The sequence below is a fragment of the Lithobates pipiens genome, unplaced genomic scaffold (assembly GCF_037356315.1).
Source record: "Lithobates pipiens isolate NorthernLeopardFrog02 unplaced genomic scaffold, aLitPip1_a1.2 Scaffold_16, whole genome shotgun sequence".
Lineage (NCBI taxonomy): Eukaryota > Metazoa > Chordata > Amphibia > Anura > Ranidae > Lithobates > Lithobates pipiens.
In genome coordinates this window covers 515,407,047-515,430,555 of record NW_027507748.1, presented here as the reverse complement: position 1 = coordinate 515,430,555, position 23,509 = coordinate 515,407,047, and the positions used below count along the sequence as shown (strand labels likewise).

General features: G+C 43.7%; 1 protein-coding gene across 1 annotated transcript in view; it reads left to right on the top strand.

Moving 5' to 3' along the window:
• The first annotated feature begins 9,687 nt into the window (after positions 1–9,687).
• Positions 9,688–23,509, top strand: part of TDRD3 (tudor domain containing 3) — a 439,138-nt gene continuing 425,316 nt past the window's right edge. Inside the window, exon 1 of the mRNA XM_077483142.1 lies at positions 9,688–9,888. Coding sequence (XP_077339268.1) covers positions 9,845–9,888 — 44 coding nt within the window. The 5' untranslated portion in view covers positions 9,688–9,844. The remainder of the gene's footprint in view (positions 9,889–23,509) is intronic.

Sequence of the window (23,509 nt, the reverse complement as noted above, 5' to 3'; positions counted from 1 at the left end):
TTATATGATAGACCAACACAAAGTAATTGTGAAGTGGAAGGAAAATGATAAAATCTAGTGGAACCAATTGCCTTCAGAAGTCACCTGATTAGTAAATAGAGTCAACCTGTCTGGGACCACCTACAAGTGCCTAAACCCCAGAGGACATCTGATCATGAGATGTGGGTGAGATTCCAGGACATCTTCCGTGAGTGGCGGCAGGGAAGGGCCATCTATAAAGACAGAGTCCTTGTTCAAAAGCCTGGCCAGCACAAAAAGTCTTACTCCATCTCAATCGGAGGGGAAGGGGACATAAGCAGAAGGTTGCCAGACACCCGGTATTACTTGTAGAGTGATCCTACAGGTATGCTGGATATGCCATGGACTGCAAGTGAGCAGATGGGTTAGGGTGGGTTATCCCAATGTGACTTCCTACACAAGGTAACAACATCAGTGCCTAACTGGCCAGTTACGGACACCATCACCTGCTGTCCCTGTTCATCCCTTTGTTTATTTTAGTTAAAAAAGTTTTGGACTTCTGTTGAAGCCAATCGGAAAGTAGTCTGGCTTCTTCATGTACAGTATATTGTCGTGTCTGCTCAGGCTGCATTCTGCAGGAGTTTTCCTGACTCCTTTTGAGGGGATGGCAGTCCTGACAGGATCACACATGCCAACCAATTGTTGATTGGTAAAGATAGTTTATAGAACCGGATGTGTGTGTATGTGTTTATTTACAGGTACCCTCAGATGAGAAGAAGAAAGAAGACCTGGAGTAATTGAAGTATTTCCCCTTGGGGGCAGTGCTTTGGTTCTCTTTGTATTATTCACTAAGTATAGGGATCTATAGTTAGGCATTGTTGTATGTCATATTGTATCGCAATCTTTTGTATATACTTTTCAATGTTACACACACCCCATTCTAGGGGTCTATGAGATGCCTTGTGTTTAGGAGGTAGGATAGAATTGTTCCCTGGTTCGTGGATTCCTTTTCCACAACTGAGGACAGTTGTGATTCTAGAGGGGGGTGTATGTAACGCCCACCACCTTTAGGTGGATGCTAATAGGAAAGAGTTAGGTAAAATTGCCAGTGTCTTACCCTTTTTTTTTTGTTTAGGCCTGTTTAGGCCTGGTTGTTAATTCGGTTTGGGAGGAGTAGTAGAATAGAGAGGAGTGTGACCACCTGTACTCTGCCCTGGAAAAACCTCCCTTGCTTTCCCTAAGAAATGTTCTGGAAAGAAGGCGGGCTGGGGACTGGAGTGCAGGCAATGTATATGGCCCTGGCCCAATCATTAATTTGTATGAGCAGAGGCGGGACTGATTATCACATGCTTCCTGGGGACGATGGGAAGAATTAAGTCCAGAGAAGCAGCCAAAATGTGTCTCTAAGGAGCAGGCTTGAAGGCCTGGGGTTTCAGAGTCCCCAGCACTGGAGAGCAGGAACCAAAACCTGACGGCCTGAGGGTTCAGAGACCTCAGTGCCGGATTGGTTCAAGCATACCAAGTCATCCAAGAAACCCTTGGATGGGTCATCCAAGAAACCCTTGGATGAAAGGGACTTAGCTACTCAGAGGAATCAGAAGGAGGCAGCTCATACTTCCCACTATCACCATTACACCTGGACTGCAACAAGAAATATAAACGTTATTTATTCAACCTTTATTGACTGTGTCTGTTGTGAATCATGCAGGGTGGAAGAACAGAGGTATGTTAGCAGTACTGTATAAACTACCCAGCAGCGCCCAATGGAGGAGTGCCCTACATGTGCATGAAACTTTTACTTGAAATTTTCATATTGTTCCTATTTCCTCAATGTGTTTAATGGGATATGTTCTGCTTCCTCAGGAGGATAAGGAAAAACAACAAATCTGTAGACGTGCAAAAAAAGATTGCATATAGTACATAGTATTTTATTGTTTTAAAAGAGAAGTACGGCCATCTTTTTTGTGGCCTGTGTTCTCTTCCAGGTCACAGGAGTGCACTTATTTTTGCTCTCCTGTAACTCATAGTTAGCTAATAGCAGGTTTTTGCCTGCTATCAGCTGACATCACAGGGCTACTTCAGGCTCTAAAAGAATCCACCCAGCTGCCTGACAGACAGCTAACTCTGGCTCTCGGTGCTTGTTTGAGAGTCAAAGCCAGCTGCTTCTGCCCGTTCACCAGTCTGGTGCTTCAGTTAGCTCAGGGGGGCATAGCAGAAAGTGGTGACTGACAGTCACCACTCTCTACTCCAGGAAACCCTAAGTGAATTAAGTAAACATTGGTCATGAGATTACTCAGTTCTTGGGCTGAGAGCTAGTGGGGGACAGCTGCAGAATTGAAGTGAGTATGTACTGTATGTGTAGCTCACTCCCTTAGGAGCAGCTAATTTAATAATTTCTCTGGAACAAAAATGTTTAAATAGTGGGGTATCTTAACCACTTTGACACACCCTGAAGACAAATAAACCACACAAATTTAAATTGTCATTAAATATATTGAACAATATTTTAGACAATAAAATTGTAAAAGTACATGATGTTTGTGTTCCTTAATCCAAAAAGTTTACCAATCTAGGTATGATCCCGCATTCACACCATCCTTGCAATGAGGAGATGAAGGGTTCCGACTCAGCAGACGCAATTAGTGGAAAATGGATGGCCGTACTCCAATACAACACCTTTATTGTAAAACGTGGTCCATTCACCAACAGAGGCACAGGTAGGTGTTTCCCACCGTTAGTGGTGCTTAATCATAGCTGTAGGACCACCGACCCCAATCTTTCTTTTATACATATAATCTGCAGGTCACCTGACCAAACGTATCCTTTACAGATTGTGATCAGGTGCAGTCCTCCAAAGCTTTCACACGCACACATGGAAGGAGGAATGGGTGTGGAGGTGATCAATTATAATCAGCATGTTCAATTTAACCCAAAAAAGGGGGAAAAGAGGATAATAGCTATTAGTACATTTTAAATCCATACAAATGATCACTCACCAACCAGCTCCAAGGTTCATCCAATACTTGTTCATCAATAAATGACATATTGGGGGTTATTTACTAAAGGAAAATCCACTTTGCACTGCAGGATTACTATTGCGACAACACATCATCAGTAGGGTAAAATTAACCTGTCTCACGACGGTCTAATCCCAGCTCACGTTCCCTGAAAGTGCACTTGGAAGTAAAGTCGCTTTAGATCCGAGGAGAACATGCAAGGAAAATAAAAAAACTGCATTTTAGCTTGCATATGATTGGATGATAAAATCAGCAGAGCTTCCACTCATTTCCGATTTACCCCCTAGATTTAGAGCGACTGCACTTGAAAGTGCACTTGCAGTGCAAAGTGGATTTGCCTTTCGTAAATAACCCCCATTACGTCCTTGTTCCTGATAAGCATTAAATAAAAACAAATTATAAAGGTTGTACATAAATGTATATATTTATAAGCCCATGGGCATGAATGCATTGTTTAAAAATATGTGAAAATCTAAAAGACATATATGCACACACATGTACTGTATATGCGATCAACGCTCACCAGATGGTGCCCAAAAGGGAATTCCACCCAAATGGAAGGACGAGGACAAAGCACACACATATGTGCACAGGAACCCTTACACAGCTTAAAAAAACATGCAGAATAGAACAGACTATATTGGAATATAGCAGACCTGCCTCAATAGCATGTGCATGTTAAATGCACATACCATTCATATATTTATCATGCTATGCATACATATAGCTCAACTTCTTCAGTAAAATGCTAGTGTGATACAGTGGAAGAAAAATAATGAAACTAACATAAAAATATATGGACTCGATGTGCAGGATATGCACATGACTGGAATTTATCAGGAAGAGGTTAACTGAAACTGAGAAAACCACTAGGTTGGGGAATACTTCAATCAATCATAAAAGTGGGACACATCCCACTCAAAGTTTAGTCCCCCTGGCTTTCTAGTATTGAGATGGAATATCCAGAACACTTCTCTTTTGCAGAGTGTTCTGAATCTATTGCCTCCTCTAATAGGTACAGTAATCTTTTTGATTCCCTGTATAACCAACCCCGAGACATCTTTGCCATGTATGTCATTCCAATGTCTAGCAATATTGGTTGAATGATTCTTCTCAATATCGTGCAAATGATCGTTGTTGAGGCGGTTTCTCAAACGTTGAGTAGTCCGTCCCATGTATTTAATATTGCATGACATAATGGGGTTATTTACGAAAGGCAAATCCACATTGCACTACAAGTGCACTTGGAAGTGCAGTCGCTGTAAATCTGAGGGGTATATCTGAAATGAGCGGAAGCTCTGCTGATTTTATCATCCAATCATGTGCAAGTTAAAATGCTGTTTTTTTATTGTCCTTGCATGTCCCCCTAGAATCTACAACGACTGAACTTTCAAGTGCATTTGTAGTGCAAAGTGGATTTGCCTTTCGTAAATAACCCCCAATGTCATGCAATATGTCAATACCATTTTGAGTTGCAATGAAATTTCAGTAAAATGGACTTGCCTGCTGTATCATTTTTTTACTTAGATTTTTGGGGTGTCTTTGAATTCAGTTCTCTGTAGGTTGATAATTTTCAATCCATCAAATGACGTGGCATCCTTTTGTACCTAACACCTTACCCGGTCCATATCAGGATAAATATCCAGCATAATATTTTCCCCATTGAGATCTGATGTGTTTTCAAAGTGTTTCTTTAATTTTTTTGAGCATTGTATATAAAAAAAGAGGAAATAGCTAGCTTTGGTGGGGCCCTTTTTGAACGTATTTTTGAATGATAATATAATTTTTATTTACTTCCTTATATTTTCTGTCAAACTTTCAACTTTTTAGAAGTAACTTCATGAGAACTTCATTCTCTTAATAGAGAGAACAAATAAACATTCTGCAATGACATAATATAAAGTGAGCTGAAGAAAGGATTGATATAGATTGGATGATGTAATAATGTTTTAGAAATGTAGTATATGGTCAATTATTCCTTATAGCTTAACCAAAAGCTTCAGCAGTAGATTTGCTTTTTGAAACTGTTAAGCTGGCCATAGACTAGTTCAGCAGGGACTGGCTGAAATGTGAGCCATGTATAGACAGGTTGAATGTACCCAAATTGATTGCTCGATTATTATCACCAAATAAATGCAGCAGAATACATTTTGGGCAAAATTTATAAAGAACAATTATTTATTTGCAAAATCATATAACAGAAACAAAGAAAACTGTATTTTTTAGTTTATTTAGCAAAAAATAAAATAATGGTGATTAAATACCACCAAAAGAAAGCTCTAGTTATTTGAACAAAATTATAAAAATTTAGTTTGGGTACAGTGTTGCATGACTGCGCAATTGTCATTTAAAATGTGACAGCACTGAAAGCTAAAAATTGGCCTGGGAAGGAAGAAAGGGGGTAAAATTGCCCAATAGGCAAGTGGTTAAGTAATCTTTTTTTTTTTTTTTTGTATATTTCTCCTTTAAGGGACCATGGCAGGGGTGTGTGTACTATGTCAGCATACTTCTACTACCAAGTATCCCTTCGTCCCATCTCAAAAAGTTGTGAGGTATGATATTATGTATAAGCTGTCACTACATCTACCTTCAAATACCTTTACTAAAGCACACTCCTCCCCAGTTACATTGTAAATAAAGCACGCTCCTCCTTCGCATGTGTAGCACTCTCTAGTTAGGTAGGTGCTAGAGGTTATATTATTCAATATATAAGTTACATTTAAGAAGGTCTAGCTGGTGGTTAAGCCTGTTTGTTTTCATTCAGGACTGGTTAACTCACAGGTAGCATCACTGTCACCTCCTTCTTCTTTCCAGAAGGTGCTAGAAAGAGAGGAGGAGAGAAGAGGTGGAGCTACCTGGGGTATTCTGAGGAGCCTTGACCAATCCCCAGCCTGGATTGGCAGTCCTCCTTAAATACCCATGGTCAGCCCAGCTGGGGGGAGTTGTTGGGTGGAAGAGAGCTGGAGTGAGAGACTGTGGAGGCTGTCGAGGCCCACAGGGAGCTCCCCAGTCTGAGGGGGGGGGGGGAAGGATTGACCTTGGGTCTGGGCTCGGGTGTAGCCGGGAGAAGAGATCCCGAGAAGAGGCACATGAGACAGCGGGAGAAAGCTACACTACTAAGAGACTCCAAAGAGGACAATTGGTTGCTGCCAGGAGGGCTAGTGAGTGAAACACAGTCAGGAGGACTAGGGAGGCACACCTGAGAGAACTGGGAGTTTGCTGTTTGAGATGGGTGCAGAATCAGAAGAGTGGACTGTGGGAATGGCAGTGGAAAGAGGCAGCTGCAGCCAGGAGGGCTGGCAGGGCCTAAAGAGGATTTACTGGGATCAGTAGTTGAATTGAGGACAATTAGCACCCCAGAACTATTTCTACTTCTACATCATAGGGGCCCGAGGCACCTGCCGCAAAAGGCAATTCACTGAGGCCTTGCTGAGTTCATGTCAGGCCCAACCATGTGGTGCTAGCCAGTTTTGGAATTTTCAGCAAGTTAAGTGCTTTAGGAGTAAGGGAAAGAGGTCTTAAGCAAGAGTTGTGCTGGAGAGAAGACGGGAGTGTATATACAGGAGTGTATATAGTAGTCCCAAGCAAGTTATACGCACTCTTTCTGGGCATCCCATAACTTCCCTTTCCCATCCAAGTTCAATCCTCAATTAAACAAAAAAACAAAGCTTATAGACTGTTCTCTGACTGAGAGTGCCTGTGAGATGGATGTCGGCAGGGCAGGGTGACTGGTGAACCACAATATTCAGAAACTCCTACGGGGGCATGGCAACACGCGGTTACATTGTAAATAAAGCAAGTTCTTCCTTTGCATGGTTACATTGTAAACAAAGAACACTCCGCCTTCGCATGGTTACATTGTAAATAAAGCACACGCCTCCTTTGCACAGTTACATTGTAAATAAAGCACATGCCTCCTTTGCACGGTTACATTGTCATAGTTGCCAACTGTCCCGAATTTTGCGGGACTTTCCCGCGATTATGACATTTGTCCCGAATTAATTTTATCCCGGGTAATGTCCCGTGAAATTCGGTTTGTCCCGGGAAATTGAATTTCCCTTTTTTTTGCCGCCGCCCGCTAGAGGTCGGCGGCCGGCGGAGACAATGTCTCCGCCGGCCGCCATTTTTAAGAAGACCAGAAGTTGGTCTACACCTGTGGCGCCACCCACCCCCGCTGCTAGTGTGTGTTTGTGTCAGTGTAAAGGGCGGTGGGCGGCGCCACAGTTAAATGTCTGCGCGCGGCAACGGCGGCATGTCAGGGGCCAGTCTGTCGATGTGGATGTCAGGGCGGGGGCCAGTCGGATGTCGGGGGCCAGTGACAGTCATGGTATGTGAATGTGGGGGCCAGTCTGTGAATGTGGGGGCAAGTGGTATGTCGGGGGCCAGTGACAGTCATGGTATGTGGATGTCGGGGCCAGTCTGTGAATGTGAGGGCCAGTCTGTGAATGTGGGGGCCAGTGGTATGTCGGGGGCCAGTCTGTGGATGTGGGGGCCAGTCTTTGGATGTGGGGGCCAGTCTGTGAATGCGGGGGGCCAGTCTGTGAATGTGGGGGGCCAGTCTGTGGATGTGGGGGGCCAGTCTGTGGATGTTGGGGGCCAGTTGTATGTCGGGGCCAGTTGTATATCAGGGGCCAGTCTGTGGATGTTGGGGACCAGTCTGGAGATGTGGGGGCCGGTTTGTGGAGTATGTGGGGGCAGGTCTGTGCAGGATGTGGGGGGGGCAGTCTGTGGATGCCCCCCCACATGCCTTCTTTGCACGGTTACATTGTCATAGTTGCCAACTGTCCCGAATTTCGCGGGACATTCCCACGAATAGGACATTTGTCCCGAATTAATTTTGTCCCGGGAAATGTCCCGCGAAATTCGGTTTGTCCCGGGAAATTGAATTTCCCTTTTTTTGCCGCCGCCCGCTAGAGGTCGGCGGCCAGCGGAGACAATGTCTCCGCCGGCCGCCATTTTTAAGAAGACCAGAAGTTGGTCTACACCTGTGGCGCCACCCACCCCCGCTGCTAGTGTGTGTTTGTGTCAGTGTAAAGGGCGGTGGGCGGCGCCACAGTTAAATGTCTGCGCGCGGCAACGGCGGAATGTCAGGGGCCAGTCTGTCAATGTGGATGTCGGGGCGGGGGCCAGTCTGATGTCGGGGGCCAGTGACAGTCATGGTATGTGAATATGGGGGCCAGTCTGTGAATGTGGGGGCCAGTGGTATGTCGGGGGCCAGTGACAGTCATGGTATGTGGATGTCGGGGGCCAGTCTGTGAATGTGGGGGCCAGTCTGTGAATGTGGGGGCCAGTGGTATGTCGGGGGCCAGTCTGTGGATGTGGGGGCCAGTCTTTGGATGTGGGGGCCAGTCTGTGAATGTGGGGGGCCAGTCTGTGAATGTGGGGGGCCAGTCTGTGGATGTGGGGGGCCAGTCTGTGGATGTTGGGGGCCAGTCTGGAGATGTGGGGGCCGGTTTGTGGAGTATGTGGGGGCAGGTCTGTGCAGGATGTGGGGGGGCAGTCTGTGGATGTCAGAGGGGCACCAGATGTAAGGAGGGGCTCCGCTGATGGACACAGATGTGAGGAAGGTACCTCTGATGGGGCACCTGATGTAAGGACAGACTCCGCTTGGGACACCTGATGGCATCTGGTGGCAGGCAACGTGGCTAGTGACGTGCTCATGGCTACCACTGATTCTGCATTATGGTGAGTTGAATGATTTCATTTTATATTACAATGTAATAATAGAAATAATGTGATTTAATCATCCTGACACCATAACAATCATGGCGCCGGGATGATTGAAGCGCCAACACCAGGTATTTGGACTATCTTTATCTGCTGATTGTCAAACTCTGGAAAACACATATTGCTATTGGGGTGTAGGATCGGGGGGCTGCTGTCACTCCTTTCCCTCTCCCCCCCTTCCCTCTCTCCATCCCCCTCCTTTCTCTCTCCATCCCGCATTCATCTCAGACTCTAACCACACCCCTTTGAGCCACGCTCACTATTTTATGTAAACCACGCCCATTTTCGCCGTGGCACGCTGCGTTTTTACCTTTTCCTATGCCACACCTATAAACACATGCCCCGCCCTCTAATTATACCACGACTACGCCCACTGGCAAAAAAGTGTCCCGAATTTTTTTTTTACAATGTTGGCAACTATGCATTGTAAATAAAGCACACGCCTCCTTTGCACGGTTACATTGTAAATAAAGCACACTCCTCCTTAGCACGGTTACATTGTAAATAAAGCACACGCCTCCTTTGCACGATTACATTGAAAATAAAGCACACGCCTCCTTTGCACGGTTACATTGAAAATAAAGCACACTCCTCCTTTACGGTTACTTTGTAAATAAAGCACACGCCTCCTTTGCACGGTTACATTGTAAATAAAAGCACACGCCTCCTTTGCATACAGTTTTACTAAGTTTTTCTTTTTAGCTGTGGGGGACAGAGCATAGGAAAACCCACTGAGATTTTCAGCAGCAACCGTAACAGAGTTATTTGTGAAATGGCTTTATTCCATAAATGCTGCAAACCCCTCATAACAGCTAACCACTTTTTCCACTGACTTTCTGCAGTCCTGGCGCCTTTCCCATACATGTCATGGCCACTCTGGCTTCGCATGCCCTCAGTCGCTGCCTTGGCGTCACCCGTTCTCCAATGATTGGCCAGTTGTCGCAAAGCCGGTGAGCTCCTATTGGCTAGTGGAGTTTGTTACCCTTTGTTGTACTCCGTGTCATAAAACGGCGCCGTGTGCGAGCAGATGAGGTGTCAGTACACCCGGACAGCCGTTAATTAATGAAGATTTTAACGAGTAGAGTTGCGGAATTTGCAGTGTGACCGGTGAGAAGTGACTGGGCACAGAAGAAGGGCACACCATGGCAGAAGTGACGTGTTCCTCCATGTGTGAGAAGGAGGGATGGTAAGATGCGGCCTCATGCACACACATGTGTGTGTACAGTCCATGCCTTGTTGTTGTATGTGTGATAGGGGGCAGAGCCGGCCAAGTGGGACCTATCAGAGGACATGACTGTGTCTGGGAGAAATGAATGCCTTCTAGAGAGTTAGTGCCTCTCAGACAGTCCCAGCTCATGGGGGGTCATGGATAATAACTAGAGCACCTCCTTTTCTGCATGCCTCTTCCATTCACTCTTATTTTCTCCTTCTCTAACCTTCTCTTATGCTTCTTTAACCACTTCAATACTGGGAACCCCCCCCCCCCTTCCTGCCCAGGCCAATTTCCAGCTTTCAATGCTGTCGCACTTTAAATGACAATTGGCGGTCATGTTACACTGTACCTATATGACGTTTCTATCTTTCCACACAAATAAAGCTTTCTTTTGGTGCTATTTAACCACTTTAGGACCGGAAGGATTTGCCCCTTAAAAGACCAGGCCAATTGTTGCGATTTGGCACTGCGCCGCTTTAAATGACAATTGCGCGGTCGTGTGACGTTGTACACAAACACTATTTTTTTTCTTTTTTTTTTTCCAACAGATAGAACTTTCCTTTGGTGGTATTTGATCACCACCTGTGATTTATTTTTATTTTATTGCGCTATAAAAAAGTGATAGTTTTGAAAAAAATCTAAAAAATATTTTTTACTTTTTGCTATAATGCATATCCCAAAAAATAAAAATGCATTTCTGCATCAGTTTAGGTCAATAGGTTTTCTACATATTTTTGGTTAAAAAAAACACAAAACAAAAAAAATTGCAATAAGCGTATATTGATTGGTTTGCGCAAAAGTTATAGCGTCTACAAAATAGGGGATTTATGGACTTTTTTTTATTATTTATTTTTTACAGTAATGGCGGCGAACTGCGATTTTTGGCGGGACTGTGACATTACGGCGGACAGATCGGACACTTGACGCTTTTTTTTTTGGGACCAGTGACATTTGTACAACGATCAGAGCTAAAAATAGTCACTAATTACTGTATAAATGTCACTGGCAGGGAAGGGGTTAACACCAGAGGGCAATCAAAGGGTTAAGTGTTTGTAACTGGGGGCAGTGTACTGACTAGAGGAGGAGAGAGATTGCTGTTCCTGATTTCTAGGAGCAGTGGATCTCTCTCTCTCTCTCTACTCCCCTGTTAGAACGAGGATCTGTCTTTGTTTACATTGACAGATACCTGTTCTGGCTCTGAGGAGCGATCGTGGGTCGCGGTCGCTGGTGTCAAGCCGCGCGTAAACGGCCAAGGCTATTCACGCAGCTATACCAACCTGCCGCAGTATAATGATGGCGGCTGGTCAGCAAGCGGTTAAGCACCACTGTTTTTTTGGTATTTCTTTGCTAAACATAAAAAGACAGAAAATGTTGAAAAAAACAAAACTTTTTCCTAAGTTCTGTTCTAAAATTTTGCAAAAAAGTAATTTTTCTTCTTCATTGATCTGCACTGATGTGGATGCGCTGATGAGGCTGCACTGGTGGGCAGCATTGATGGCTCTGGCGGGGCTGCACTGATCAGTGCCCTGATTATCTGTGTGCATGTCCCCTGTCAGGTTTACCGGTTACCGGCTCTTTTCTCTGCGCGCTGTAAGAGCGTGCAAGGAAAGTACTGCTGATACCTGTCAAATCTGTTTACACTGTGATTGGACACAGCTGAGCATGTGGCACAGGGCCACTGTGATTGGCACGATCACAGAGCGCACTGGATGCGTGCCCAAGGGGCATGGTTTTGGGAGGATGTCCATGGATGCCCTCCTGGAACTATACTACACTGCTGACAAAATTTAAGTCATAGGGACTTAATTTTCTTGTCATTTAAAATTTTTCAGTTCCAGTGACATCACGAAATCCTTGGAAAAGAATGCTCCTATCTGGTGCCGGGAGGAAGACTTTATCTCTTGCTGCACATCATATCTGTGTGGGGAAAGAAAATTAAATTTCCCATTATGCAAAGGGAAATGCAGGAAGTCGCACAGCGTGTGCATTGAACCGGAAGAGGAGTGGAGGGCGGAGTTGGTTCTGAGGGCTGTATCTTAGGCATGCCAACATAGCCAGTTGCAGTTAAATACACACTGTGGACGGCTCAAGCCGAGATCCGCAGACTCCTAAGTTTGCCCACTACAGCAAGCCGGGATGTAGTTACATTACCACTCGATATTAAGAACTACAACAGGGCAGAGACAAGACCGATGGCCATGGGGATACACAGTGGGGAAAGAACCCCCACCCCCCACCAACACTGCCAGCTGCAAACATTGTTTGCCCGGAGTTCTGCTTTTAATTGTGCAGGTAGTAGGGCTGGATGCTGCCTCCTGATTGGATGCACATGAGATTAAACGCCTAGTGCTTCAGCACCAATACAGGAAAACTGACAGCAATACAACCTGCCAGGTGTTCTAATTCCTTGCCATTCTTGTCTTAAAATTATTTTTTGCCTTCAAGTAGAACTATAGGCAAAACTTTTATGTTCATTTGGCTAGAGTAAGGGTGGGTTAGAACCCCTGTCCTTTTTTTTTTTTTTTTTTTTTGTGGAGATTTTCCTTAATTTCCTATCTCATAGCCGAACAGGAAGTGAGAGATAATCCCTGCAAATTAAGAGAATTCCTTGGGGACCCCAGGTCACCAGAACTATTGTCCCCGTTGGAAGATTTCTCCTTCATTACTTTTCTGGGGATGTTTTTCTCTTACTTTCAATGATAATGGTAAACAGGTCAAATAGAGAGAGTGAACCTCTTTAATGGGGGCACAGACAGCAATTAAAACGGAGAGGGGTTCTAATACCTCTACACTCTGTCCAAAACTAAAAAAAAGTTTTGCCTTTAGTTTCAGTTTTACTTTAAAATGTACGTTCACCTTTTCACAAAAAAAATGACAAGATAAACCAACACTGTACACCCCTAACCCACCCATACCCCCAACCCCCAGTACCTACTGCACCAATCTTCATGGATGATTAGCTTTCATTGTTTGCACAGAAAGTCGCTGTCTTCTTCTCCTTTCGTGCCTTAAAGGATAGGTTCATCTTTAGCATCATTTTACATGTTGCTAAGCATCAGCCCCCTGAGACAGTGGGCAAGGGGCTCCCCTCTCCGCTCAGCTGCTGTCACATTTGAAGTTGCCATTGCTGTGCGCAGTGTCACACTTACAGAATTCGTTCAAATCCCTTCTGTTACCTTGACAGGCGGACTTGTAGTTCTAATCAGCACCCTCATAGTCCATTGATAGCTCAGCAACTGACACCCTGTACAGGGGTACAGGCAGAGAGCTGTAGGAAGTGTCCGCAGGAGCCTGGCATTGCACCTGTGATTCTGATCGCAGGTGCAATACTTTGCATGCTGTTGTGTAAAATAAATAAATGCACATTTTTATTTTCTGCATGCAAAAACGTGCACTTATTATTATTTTAACAAAAGTAAACTTAACATTTAATGATACGCGGATGGTTTAGAACAATGTGTTCTGTCCCAGAAAAAGATCCCTGGACCCCTGCATCAGCTGCATTGGCAGTGAAAACTAATGATCCATGGTAGTAGTGCAGCAGGTACTGGGGGGGTGGGGAGATTTTTCAGTGTTAGTATACCTTTTTAATAAAAGTTATACTACCACTTTAAAAGGCAAGTATACTTATGTAAAAGTTCACCTCCCTCCCCTGCCCTTATTAACCGCTTGGCAACCCGCTGCAGTACATAAACTGTTGGGCGGCTCATGTAGGCACCGCAACGTATCTGTACGTCGGGGCTTTCTTCCAGGTTAAGGGCATGCGCGCCCCCACTTGCTGGCTCTGCTGTCATTGAACACAGCAGAAGTCTGTCTTCAAATCCCAGCCAGTAATTCATGGCTGGGACCTGCTGATAAGCTGTTTCAAATCACAGCCCAGAGCTCTGTGTTGACAATCCACAGAGCGCTCTGTACAGAGGGAACAATCTCTTGTTCTCTTATTCCTGTAAAGCAGGGCCAAGAAAAAGATTTTTAGCAAAAAATCAACACATGACACCCAGTGGTTCTCATCTCTTGTCCTCAGGACCCACTAACAGGCCAGATTTTAAATATTACCTTGGGGAGATGCAGACTAGACTACTATAACCACTGAGCAGCAAATGCTATCACCTGTGATGTATTTCAGTTATCTTACAAACCTGACCTGTAAGACCCCTTTCACACTGGAGGTGCTTTTCAGGGTGCTTTAGCACTAAAAATAGTGCCTGTAAAGCACCTGAAAAATGCCTTATCTGCAATCCCAGTGTGAAAGCCTGAGTGTTTTCACTCTGGGATACTGCGCTGGCAAGATGTCATAAAAAGTTCTGCAAGCAGCTTCTTTGAGGCGTTAAAGCACCCCTGCCCATGGAAATCAATGGGCAGCGCCACTTTGTGGGCGCTTTTACCACTTCGGCCACTAGCGGGGGTTGAGCGTCTCTAAAACTTTGGTAAAGCGCTGCTAAAACTAGTGCCGCTTTACTGCCAATGCCCCCGTGCTTTCAGTGGGAAAGGGCTCTCAGTGGGTCCTGAGGACAGGAGTTGAGAACCACTGCATTACACATTAACACACATTTATCCCCTTGATTGCCCAAGATGTTAACCCCTTCCCAGCCAGTGTGATTGGTACAGTGGCAGTGTATAGTATTTGCACTGATCACTGTATTAGTGTCATTGCCTGTCAGTTCCCACAAAGTGTTGGATTGGCTGCCACATTATCACAGTCCCACTACAATTTGCTGATCACCGCCATTACTAGTATATAAAAATAAATTAATAAAAAAGTGTATTCAGCATAGTTTGTAGATTCTATTAGTTTCACGCAAACCAGTTAATATACACGTATTGGGATTTTTTTCTGCCAAAGACAGGTAGCAGAATATGTTTTGTATGAAGAAATGTGATTTAAAAAAAAAGTATTAAATATTTATGGCAGGGATAAATATATTACATTTTTATATAAAAAAAAATAACCCAGTGGTGATCAAATACCACCAAAAAAAAGCTCTATTTGTGTGAAAAAATGATATAAATTTAATTTGGGTACAGTGTTGCATGACCGTGCAATTGCCAGTTAAAGTAATACAGTGCTGAATAGAAACAATGGCCTCATCATAAAGGGGGGTAAAATCTTCTGGAGCTCAAGTGGCTAAATTACAGCCAGTGCTTGTTTTGAAAAGAGTAACTACTACCTGTGTGTATTACATTGGCCAATCTCTGTATGTACTATGAATGCTCTCCCAATAGGCGTGAAGCAATTAAGATCAGTGGCTGCGGTGTTTTCTCAAGAATGGGGAATATATTCTGGGTTTGTACATCGGCCAGGTCAATAAAAAACGGCTGACATTAGGCCGTGTGTATTGGAGTTGGTCTGGCAGAAGCCAGACATTTGGCCGGCTTTTGTCGAAGGGGCATGAATGAAAAAGATCTGCCATTCGTCTCCCGATCCCAGCCAATGGCTGAACACAATAGAACAGCAGGGGAGATCGCTGTACAAACATCGGATTGTTAGTACAGCGGCTTCGACCTGAGCTGTCACTTGGTGGGTTGAAGGAAGGAAAAACTAGTAGTGTGTACGAGGCTTTAGAGGCCAAGCTTGCTTATCTCCCACAACAACTATTGAGACTGCCACATGATTACATTTGTAGACTTTTTGTAAGTATGGAGATTAAACATGATATACATGTTGCCACACAATGCTTTGATACATGTGCCATTTCTGCATGTGCTACAGGCTTGCTGCAAAGCAAATCTTAATCTTATCTTAATTGTAATGTATACAGTCATGTCAGGGCTTGACAAATTTGCTTTGAATCTAGGAGCAAGCTTTTTTTTTTGCGTAGCGTGGTTTAGCGCCTGGGGCAAGGCAAGTAATTTTGTGATGTGAAGGGTGCAGATTGCAGGACATGGGGTGAAGGGTACAGTGTGCAGGTCGCAAGAGGGGTGCGGGACATGAGGTGTAGTAGAAGCGTACAGGACATAGTCCAGAATGCAGGGCAGCTTGTGTGCATAAAACATGTCCCTCCCTGGCTGGCTGCTTTTCGGGCTTTCCCTGTTTACTACTGTAAGGCCACTATAGTCCTATTTCTCAGCACCTTATCGGGTGCTGCCGGAGGGCTCTGCTGGAACACAGGCCACTGTGGATGGAAGCAGGAGAAAGATTGGGAAAGATTGGGAGCTCAGTGAGGTGAGTCCTCTCATACTGTGCTTGGCCACTGTCCTGTTCCCCTGCCCAGTCTGCTCCTGATTTCACAGGTTGGGGGGCTGCTTTCCCTGCTCCCCCTCATCCTCCCGCCAAGCCCCACTTCGAACCATTGATTGAACAATTCCCCATATGAAGTCTCATGTGATGAAATGCATACCGAGCGGTAACATGTGAGGTGAAAACATTGAGGTGAGCGTACACCTGGTGGAGGTTTTCTGAGCACAGAGTGTATTAAAGAACACAAATGTGGAATCTGTCGTAGGGATAACACTCCTAGGAATCTATTGAATCTTAAGGATTTACAAAGGACTGTTTTCAGTGTTTTGTTTTTTGTTTTTTTCTTGGTTTGGGGATGCTATTATACTATATATAACTGTATGTGTGCATGTTTTTTGGATACAATTTTGCATTTGGAGGTGAATAGAGGCACGTTGACAGAAAATTTTGGGGTTCTTGGATTATTATTTTACAATCAAATAAGCAGCTCTGGGGTTGATTTTTTTTTTTTTTTTTTTCCTTGTCGATCAGTCCTGGACAAATTATCAGTTGTTTATCCAATTCAGTTCTTTAGACGCACTACGTATTTCCAATGAGTGAACCTTTAATCGCAAGCAGTGGCAGCCATCAGCTTGTGCGGGGTTTGTTTAGCTGACTCTTGGCTTCAAAGGGGAAGGGATGAAGCTCCATAACTGCCGATCACTTTCACAGAGCCGGCAGCATAGTGCCTCCAGTGACTCTCCCGCTCTTACCGGAGCCCAGGAACACAACTGCCGGCTAGGGGAGGGAGAGCGCTGTGAGACCGCTGTGAGACCGAGGCAGATCCATGCCAATATCTTGCATGCAAACAATAAAAAACAAAGGGGTGTCCCTTTCCGGTGTCAGATGTACCCTTTACTGGCCAGCATAGCCAAGGGACACATCTAACCAAGCCGACCTGTTGTTGAATAGATGGTGTGAAGAGCAGAGCAGACATTGGGGTCTATTCGACCCCTAATATCTCCATCAAGAATACCTGCCCAATGCTATCACGTAATGGTTTATTACCCCCTTATGATGGTAATCAAGTAAAAAAAAAAAAAAAAAAGAATAATGTATTCAAATGAAAAGAAACATTTCTATAACCCTGCGCAAATGCAAACCCATGGTGCGCATGACTAGGGGGTGTACCACACGTGTGACATATCGCCACAAACGTCAGCATGAGAACAATAATTCTAGCATAATAGCTCCCAGTTGACTGTAAACTGATGACCTGTAAAGGCTTTTAAAGTGACGCTTATTGAGATTTTTGGGCACCGTCGCTTTTGGCAATATCGCAGATGCACCTAATTTTAAGACATGGAATTTTTGGTATCTGTTTTACTCTATTGAATCGCATCTGGATATTATATTGTGTGTTTTTGCATGAAAATATAACCACTATCATGTGACCTAAAAATTTAAACTATCACCTTTTTATTTTACAGGGCTTCTGCTTTCAGAAAGTATATATAATGTTCTGGGGGGTTTAAGTAATTTTGTTGCCAAATATTTGGATTTTTACTTGTATGCAAAAAATTAAAAAATTGCTCAGGAGCCGAATTGGTTAACATCTAGGACATCTGTACACTTTAAAAAACGAAAAAAAACAAACAGTGGAATGATTGGCTTTAAATATTCATTTTTATTTTTTGAATCTCTTGCCAAACTTTTATAGACATTCACATCTTTCTTTCTGAGGGCTCTAGAAAGCTCTGTTGATTTTGGCACGATGAAACCCCACACATCAATAGCAAAGAAAACACAAGACGCTAGATGTCTGAGGTTTATGTAAGACAGATTCCACCTGCATACGCTCTAAGGTGGTTCTATTAGTTGGTAGTTAGTTTTTTTACTTTTTTTACGTACTACAAATGTGGGTTTTTGTTCATTTTAGGCCATAAAAATTTACACAATCTCAATGTTATGTGTCAGTTCATATATATCACCTTTATTTGTAGGCACTGTTAAAATAAGAGTAATATTGAAAAATTCAACAGTTTCTGTGTGGTGTACTTTTTCACACGACTATAAGCTTTCCTTTCCGAAAGGTAGTATCTCGGGCTTATCTTGAAGTGGAAGTAAATCCATCGATTTAAACAGTTAAAAAAAAAGGCATGCCGGGAATGCTAACTGCACATTGGCTGTGCTCTCAGCCAAACTATCAAATCATCCAATGGCTGGTGTCATAACGAATCACATGTGCAGCACCATAGCAGTTGAAGATTAAACAGAGGCAAAGATGGCAGCTTCCTTGGCTGAAAACGATAGGGGAGTTTACTTCCACTTTAAATGCCTATGGAGCTTTTTGTTATAACTGTGGATGTCTTCATTGCCATTCTACTGTTGCATAAGATACCTACGAGTGAGTACAGTGGCACATGAACTCTTGATTTAAACCACAGGTAAAAAAAATGTGCCATTATTATTTTTTTTGTTTTAGAAGCCTGGAAAGCATTGCACATTGCATTATCAGCAGATCACTGATGCCATGCAGGTCTCCTGCAGACTGCCAGTGTAACCTGTCCGCCACATACATTTTACAGGTAGTTTCACACTGACAGGAAACACTGACAGTGACAGGAAAAGTCAATGAACTACCAGAGCACTCAACAGCATCATTGTAGTTCATTGAGCACTACAAGCCGACGGCTGCAAAGGCTAATGGTAGTTGTAGTTCATTGATTCACAGGGATCTGTGAATCAATGATGCTACGGTGTAGGCAGAGTCCAGCATGGCCACACTCTCTTTGAATTTTGTAAAATGTCATTATTGTTAACTGGATTACAGCATGGATTTGGATAAATTACACAAAGGACACCAAGATTTTAAAAAGAATACAAAGCCTTCCTGTTTAACCGCTTTAATACTGAACATTTTCACCCCCTGCCTGCCCAGGCTATTTTTCAGCTTTCACACTTTGAATGATAATAGCGCGGTTATGCAACACTGTACCCATGACATTTTTATGATTTTTTTTTATTTTTTTTTTATACAAATAGAGATTTGGTTTGGTGGCATTCAATCACCACTGGGGTGCTTATTTTTTTTAGCTAAAAAATAAATAAATAATCTGTCAGAAAATGTTGCAAATAAGTATTTTTTTCTCCTTCATTGAGGTGCACTGATTAGGTGGCACTAATGCTGCACTGATGTCACTTATGGGCAATGATAGGCGGTACTGATGAACAGGCACTGAAAGGCAGCACTGACTGGCACAACTTCTGGGCACTGACTGGCATCACTGTTGGGGCTGCACTGGTGATCAGTGCCCTGATTACCTATACAGGTTTCTCTGTGAGGAGCTGCTGCTGATCGGCTCCCCTCGCCTCAAACTCTGTCAGTGTGAGGCAAGGAGAGCCGATTACCGGCAATTCCTTCTTTACATGTGATCAGCTGTGATTGGACACAGCTGATCACATGGGTAAACATCCACGTTGGGGTCTGGGACACAACGTGCCCGCGATTCCCACGCTGCACAACCCGACGAGCGCAGTGGGACGGGGTGATGTCATATGAAGTTGTTGCAGAACAAGAGAGCATCCCACTCTCTGTCATTCATTTATACTGCAGACGTGCGAGAGTTAAAAGAAATTGCTCATCCATGAGTTCTGCTTTATTGGCAAAACTTAAAGTGGAAGTAAACCATCCTATCGTTTTCTGCCAAGGAAGCTGCCATCTTGGCCTCTTTTTAATCTTCAACTGTCACGATGCTGCACATGCGATTAGTTTTGACGTTTAGCCAAAACGAGGTTTGACAGTTTGGATAAGAGCACAACCAATGTGACAGTTACAATCCTGGCATGTGCTAGGAATAGAAATGTATTTTGAAACTGTTAAATCAGTTGGTTTACTTCCACTTTTCATATAACAATAAAAAAAGCTTGTGTAGCAATATTACTGTGTGCGTTTTTATATATTTATTATTGTTTTTATGTAAGAGACCCATGTCATCCGTGCCATTGGACCTAAAGAGTCTTCGAAGCCATGTAAACTGAAAGTGATGCATTTTTGTTTTGGGGTTGAACGGTTCTGTAGGTAGTCACTCAAAGAGAGTTAAAAAAGAATTTTGTTTTCCCAGTTATTTCCTGTTTTCTTCCTTAGGGAAAATATGAATTTATTTATATATACCTATATATTATTTCTATGCAGTTTTTGTGCTTTATCTGTTGGGTAGCTGAAGGATCCAGATATGTATTGCTAAGACAGTTGAATACCAAATTATAGAACGTTTAAATGCAGCACAGGATAAACTGCTTTTAGGTTTGTCAGAAAGAGACTTTTCAGACTATTATGGCTATTGCAATAAAAATGTTATGGATATCTAATGTGCATTGTTCTCATCAACTGGAGACTACAGATGGCTTTCCCCTAATAAATAGTGGAGAATTCTATTTCTTCATAGGAAAATGCAAAGCCCCGGGCATTGGAAATGATGGTTCTATTCTTTTTATCTGCCTTTTCTAATGTAAGTTTGGCACTTTTTTTTAAACATTTGCAGGCATGCAGTAATGGGCTTGGTATTCCTCTTTGTGTTGTACTTCATGTACCTCGAACTTTCATTCTTCATCTTTCAATATCCTTTCTCTGCTATTAAACCAACATTCTTACACTTCAAATGGCTTGACAGTTCATTTTGCCTTTTCCCGTTCTTTTGATTTTGCTATCACACTTTCCGCCTTTAAGATATTGTTCTCTCCATCTGCTGAAAGTCCCATGTCGCTCAATTTATTCCCCAAGTGGCCCTATTTTAAACATGATGAGCACAACTGCGTTGCTAGAAGGGAAAAAAAATCTTTATCTTGTTTAAAGGTTTAAAAAAAAAAAAAAAAAAAAAAACCTGGCGTGAAAAGCCTGTGCATGTCCCAGTCAGTTGTTTACTGTTGGCGGAATGCATTTGTGAACCATTGTTTGCCGATATTCGGGAAAACATTTTTAGCTTTCATAAAGTAGGTATTTTTGAGGAAATGAAATACATTGGAGAGCAATTGGAAGTGCAGGGATGGAAGTAATTGTCGGTGTCACAGAGACCTGGTTTACATAACTGTTAACACTGTTGAACAGCAAGACTGTGTGGAAGCGGTCAATTAGCAATTCCCACTTTTTAGATTCACATCAATGTCTGCTCTGGTGTTAAGCATAAGAACATCATGCAGCATGAATAAAACAGCGGGGCCGATTTTTTTCACAGAAGGCATCAGTGCTGTAATGTGAACACAGAGCAGCTCTAGGATGGAGAATGCTTTCTCTCCTGGTGTTGTCACTGAGCCTTTAAAGCAGACCTTTTATTCTCCTAGCTTTTGATCAGTAAGAAAAAGAGACATTAATTCAGACCAAAGCAGGGATTCTGCATATTTCCTTCTCATTAACGTGTGTAAGTTGCTATAAGTTAAGTTCGTTGTAAACTGATTTTTTTTTTCTTCTAGTGCAACCAATTAAAATTTTTGTTACTCCAGCATTTCATATTTCTGAAATCTGCCTGCTGTACCATGTACCTGTATGAAAATGTATCCTGTTCTCTTTTTATTGCTCACTTTATGTGAAATCCCTGATGATGCTGCCAGTCCCTCTGATTACACTAAGGCCCCATTCACACCTGAGCGTTTTGTAGCTTGAAGCCTCAAGCTACAAAACGCTGGAGGGGGAAAAAAAATATATTATTCTCAATGGAGATGGTTCACATCTCCACTCCAAGATGCCTGAAGCTCAAACAAGTTCTGGGCCTTTTTTTGTCACTCGAATCGGGCAGATTTTGGTTTTTTTTTCTTCTCTTTACATTGGTGACCTTTTGCACAAAATCATGGCAAAACACTGTTAAAAAAGCCACAAAATCGCAGTAATAATGCCGCAATTTTCTGCCTGAAAAAGCTATACTCGGGTGTGAATGGACCCTAAACAGAACACATTGCAATCGGTTCTCTAGCTATGGTGGGAGCTCAGTGTGCTCTCCTCCAATAGTCAGACTTGTACGGACACGCTCCCCCTGCACAGCCATTCACTGGGAAGTTCATTGTATGTACTGTTGCATCTCTTCCCCCAGCTCTTATGCCCTGTACACATGGTTGGACTTTCTGACGGAAAAAGTGCGATCGGATCTTGTTGTCGGAAAATCTGATCGTGTGTGGGCTCCATCTGACTTTTTCCGTCGTAATTTCCGACACACAAAGTTTGAGAGCAGGATCTAAAATTTTCCGACATCAAAATCCGATTGTTTAAATTCTGATCGAGTGTAGACAATTCCGACGCATGCTCAGAATAAATTATGTGATGAAAGCTATTGGCTGCTGCCCTCTTTATAGTTTCATCATACGTGTTTTACGTCATTGCGTTCTAAACGATTAGATTTTCCGACAACTTTGTGCAACCATGTGTATGTACGACAAGTTTGGGCTGAAATCCATCAGAAAAAATCTGACGGATTTTGTCGTTGGAAATGTCCGACCGTGTGTGCAGGATCCAGCCCAAATACGAACTAATAGTGGGCAGGCTGAATGTACCAAGTTGATCAATCAACTTGGGTACAACCAGCCCGCGATTATTGCAAGTGGCTGCTATAGCCGCTGGTGATGATCACGTCTTTTTCCCAGCAGGGATTGCTTCCCCGGCCTGAACCACCGGGAAAAGACAATTGCTCGTCAGGAGGTATTCACCTGTCTGCACTGTGTTGCATTGATGGGGGTTAATTGTGCAAATTTCTTTCCTGCAACCGAAGGTTATGGAAAATAAATCCCCACCTTAGAAGAGGGTGGGGACCGCGCGGCCCCCCCACCCCAAAGCACCTTGTCCCCATGTTGATGAGGACAATGGACTCTTCCTGACAACCCTGGCCATTGGTTGCCAGGGTCTGCGGGCGGGGGGCTTATCGGAATCTGGAAGCCCCCTTTAATAAGGGGCCCCCGGATACCGACCCCCCACCCTATGTGAATGAGTATGGGGTACAATGTACCCCTACCCATTCACCTGTAAAAAAAAAAAAAAAAAACACAACACACAAGGGTTAAAATAGATTATTGCACAGCTCTTGGGGTCTTCTGTCCGTCTTCGGCGGCCTGGTACCGCTCAGGAGGGGGTGCTCGCTCGTCCCCACCCCCTTTCCTGGCCGGCCGGGTAGCGTGCTTGGATAAGGGTCTGATATGGACCCCCACGCCGATTTTTCGGCGTAGGGGTTCCCCTTTAAGTCCATACCAGGTGGCGGGGCCAGCGACGCCTCCTTCGCTGGCCCCGGCTACCTGGAGACATGCTCAAAATGAGCAGACTTTCCTCCGCGTCTGTGGGGGCGAGTCCGTTCATTTCAAAAGTACGATGGATAGTCCGGCGGACTTAGTACGCCGTATTAGTCCGCTGAAAAAGTGCCGTGTGTGGGCAAGTAGCTCGTTCGGAAATTCCGGCGGGAA